We start from the raw sequence: 4,392 nt of genomic DNA on the forward strand, positions 1-4,392 counted from the left end.
AATACAGACCTTTCATTTTCATTACACTTGCAAGTTTTTAAGATACCACTGTACGCGGGATATAATCTTGAAGAGCATCCGATTGTATCGTCTGAGGAAAACTCTTATACAAAGTGCAATGTCGTTAATGTGCCAAAAGTTGCACATTGTCGAATACAGACACAAAACAACAACGGTATATAAGTTCATTTTTACAAACACACTACACTACAAATATAAATAAGCACGCAAACAAAACAAAACAACAGTATCATAAAAAACAACACCATATATTCACAAAATAATACAAATACATATATCAAACACAACACGATACAAACACACATAAGTAATATTGCAAACAATGAAATTCAAGAAACCATATTATTTGTCAGTAAATATATTTGAATACAAAAAAATGCTTACTACACAAGCAACAAAATACAAAATAAGTGTTCGCATAAAACTCAATGCAAATACATATTTCAAACACAAAGCAATCCGATAACCTATAACAAACATACCATTATACCAACACGTATTGCAACCACGATACAAAATAAACACAATGAAATGCAAAGATACATTACACATATCATATTTCGCACAAGCAGGAGGTCATTCTCATCATTACTCTAATGTATTTTTAAAAAACATGACTGACAAGAACACCAACTGATAAAATGCGGGACTCCGCGATAAAACGTTAAAAAAGTATTGGGAATTTAAATATATACACACAATCACAAACGCACCTTACAAACACACACACCTATATACAAATGAATACAACTGGATCACACAAAAACCGGAACTGTCAATACATAATATTGTTAATTAAAAGCAACAATCAATACAAAAACTAGTAAGAAAATACAATCAATATTTTTTGGAAGTGCTTCTCATTGACAAACATAAAACACACACATCGTATTATTGACGTCTAAATACTTAAATGAAGCAACTGTTGATATATGCACTCAAATGAGGGAACTGCTGGCTGATTTCAATACAGTACATCAATTCGTATTATATATACACGTGCTTTCTTACTAATATCTTATAGTGTAGATGCAATCAACAAAGTACACTGTGGTGTATTGCTTTCGTACTTCGTACTGATGCCTTTTATTGGAGGAAAAGAGATCAACATGTGTTAAGTTTGTATCATTCATTGTATCATTATTATAAAACGATTAACCACAATTCTAAATCTTACCGAGTGAAAGATTTACGAAACATGACTTAAAATACGACATTCACAATCGCATGTCGAAAAAGTACCTGAATAGCCGTTATATTATTTAAATAATGCATGCAATGTATACAAATTGTTCAGAGTTATTATACTCACACTTACATGTTTTAAAACACGCGCTATATGATGTATAAATATTATTTTTTCAACTGAAAAAATTAACTTATAAACATTATCATATTAAACATACACATATCACAGGACAATAATGCCAACATACTATTACAAAATAAAAAGTGTAACAGTACATATGATATGGGACAGGTTTAACCCCTGTTAAGAGTCAGTTGTGTTAGGAAGATTGTGAATCCCTTGTAATTATTGTAGCTAGTCTCAAATTAATTGTATCATATACGTCATTTTCAAAGCAAATAATTTAATAATTCAAATCGTTTAAAGTGGAAACGGTCTGATGTAAAAGTTACTGTATAATACAATATAAACACAATATTATTTATATATATATGAATGTGAATTAACAGGTTAGTTATTGGTTATGAGCCTATTATCCGTGTGCAGATAAGAAAGACGATCTAACATACAATATATCATACTATCATTTACCAAACATAGAATTCCTTTATCCCTATCTCGCAAACGGTTTGGAATCTATCCCGTTTTGCAACGTCATGCCAAAGCCAATTGTCGTAACCCATAGCAGCAATGTAATGGTGCATGCCATTCGGCTGGCCATCAGCAAATATTGTGAATAGTACAATGGATTTGTTGTCCATTCGAATAGTTTGATTTCCTTCGGGATTGTAAAAATCCAAGAAGAAACCGTCATTGTCACCGTCTACATAAAGAAATGATACAAATTATACAATAAATTAGTTGACCGCACGTAATTACATTTTTAAGCAACGTTATCAACAATAATGTTTAGGCGTGATTCATGTTTTATTTTATAAAATATCCGAATCGTTATTCAAACTAGGTTGATTACACATAGTTCCACATACTTGTCGCGTAGTTTGAAAAAGTTATGTTAGCAATGTTATGTTTTATTTTTTTATACAAGAGTTCCGCGGTCGGAGATGACCGCATTGAAGCCGGATTTTTGATTTAAATGACAGGAAAGTACCTTTCGTGTTTTTGTCAATGCAATACTTAAATTACTGAAATATTGTTCAAAGGTCAAAATGAAATGTAAGTACTTTTCAAGGCATGAGCAAACCTTGTGTTATGTTTTGAATGCATGCATATACATGAACAACAATAACATTTAAGGTCACAAATATGAACTTGAATTGACAATTAGGAAAGTTTGATCTCAATTTTTTTATTAGCAAATTAGTAACATATTGTTTGAAGTTTCCATCAATTTCATTATCAAATGTAAGAAAATAAACTTAGATGAAATAATACTATTTATTGTTTTGCTTTCACATACCTACACAGAAATCCAGACAGCCTTATGATCACTCCAAAATTTAACATATTTACATCCAAGGTCACAGTGACCTCGACCTTCAAATGAATGACCTTGAAATGACCAGTGGTCATCTAAGTGTGCTTGCAAACCTTTACGTCAAGTTTGAGATTCTAGGTCCAAGCATACCAAAGTTACAACAATTTTAACATTTTAACATTTAAGTTCACAGTGACCTTGACCTTCAAATGAATGACATTGAAATGAATGACCTTGAAATGACCAGTGGTCATCTAAGTGTGCTTGCAAACCTTTACGTCAAGTTTGAGATTCTAGGTCCAAGCATACCAAAGTTATAACAATTTTAACATTTTAACATTGAAGGTCACAGTGACCTTGACCTTCAAATGAATGACATTGAAATGAGCAGTGGTGATCTTCTAGTACTGGCCAACCTTTATGTCAAGTTTGAAGACTCTAGGTACAAGCATACCAAAGTTATAACATGGAATAAGAACTTTAACATTTTTACCTACCAAAGTTATAAGAACTTTAACATTTTTACATTCAAGGTCACAGTGACCTTGACCTTAGAATGAATGACCTTGAAATGACCAGTGGTCATCTAAGTGTGCTTGCAAACCTTCATGTCAAGTTTGAAGACTCTATGTCCAAGCATAGGAAAGTTATAACAATTTTAACATTTAAGGTCACAGTGACCTTGACCTTCAAATGAATGACATTGAAATGACCAGTGGTCATCTTCTAGTACTGGCCAATCTTTATTTCAAGTTTGAAGACTCTAGGTACAAGCATACCAAAGTTATAACATGAAATAAGACCTTTAACATTTTTACATTCAAGGTCACAGTGACCTTGACCTTCAAATGAATGACCTTGAAATGTCCAGTGGTTACTTACTAGTTCTGGCCAACCTTCATGTCAAGTTTCAAGACTCTAGGTCCAAGCATACCAAAGTTATAACAACTTTAACATTTTTACATTCAAGGTCACAGTGACCTTGACCTTCAAATGAATGACCTTGAAATGTCCAGTGGTTACTTACTAGTTCTGGCAAACCTTCATGTCAAGTTTCAAGACTCTAGGTCCAAGCATACCAAAGTTATAACAACTTTAACATTTTTATATTGAAGGTCACAGTGACCTTCACCTTCAAATGAATGACCTTGAAATGACCAGTGGTCATCTGTTAATCCTGGCCAACCTTCATGTCAAGTTTGAAGACTCTAGGTCCAAGCATACCAAAGTTATACCATGAAATAAGAACTTTTAACATTTTCGAGCACGCCGCCACCCCGCCCGCCCGCCCGCCCCCCCGCCCGCCCGACAACATCAATCTATAAGCCGAGATTTTTTCGAAAAAAATCCGGCTAAAAACTATATTTGTAAATGTATTTGAATTTAATAAGCAAAATTTCTTATACTCTTTGTTTATGTTCGGTTGTTGATTGTGAACATATAATAATTCCAAATGAAAAAATTTCAGTTGCAATAATTATAGTGGTAAAAGTAGCATTAATGATGCTGAGTTCTTTCATAATGCAAATATATTCTGAAATAAAAGAAGGTTGTCAAAATGAACGAAATGCAAGAACGTAAATATTCCGACCAAAACGTAAAAATGGCGACACATTTTAACATAATCTTATAGGCTTTTTTTTCGTTCGGGTCGGTAAATATGTCGGTCTTTATTGTTGGAATGTTGGTGCCCGTCTTCGAACCCACTAACACGACACGAAATTATGTAAGAAACATTGACACC

At 33.0% G+C, this 4,392-nt stretch overlaps 1 protein-coding gene and 1 long non-coding RNA gene across 2 annotated transcripts in view; both read right to left on the reverse strand.

Annotated features, from left to right (window-relative positions):
• Positions 1-1,529: 1,529 nt before the first annotated feature.
• LOC127832154 (uncharacterized) overlaps positions 1,530-4,392 on the reverse strand; it is a 3,640-nt gene continuing 777 nt past the window's right edge. The window contains exon 3 of the mRNA XM_052357460.1: positions 1,530-2,033. Within this exon, the coding sequence (XP_052213420.1) occupies positions 1,798-2,033 (236 nt within the window). The 3' untranslated portion in view covers positions 1,530-1,797. The remainder of the gene's footprint in view (positions 2,034-4,392) is intronic.
• On the reverse strand, positions 2,253-3,893 carry LOC127832160 (uncharacterized). The gene is made up of 3 exons (XR_008026718.1): positions 3,545-3,893; positions 2,799-3,252; positions 2,253-2,321 (listed from the first exon to the last, which is right to left on the reverse strand). It is a non-coding gene; the product is annotated as an uncharacterized LOC127832160 (long non-coding RNA).

Source organism: Dreissena polymorpha, chromosome 5 (genome assembly GCF_020536995.1).
Source record: "Dreissena polymorpha isolate Duluth1 chromosome 5, UMN_Dpol_1.0, whole genome shotgun sequence".
Lineage (NCBI taxonomy): Eukaryota > Metazoa > Mollusca > Bivalvia > Myida > Dreissenidae > Dreissena > Dreissena polymorpha.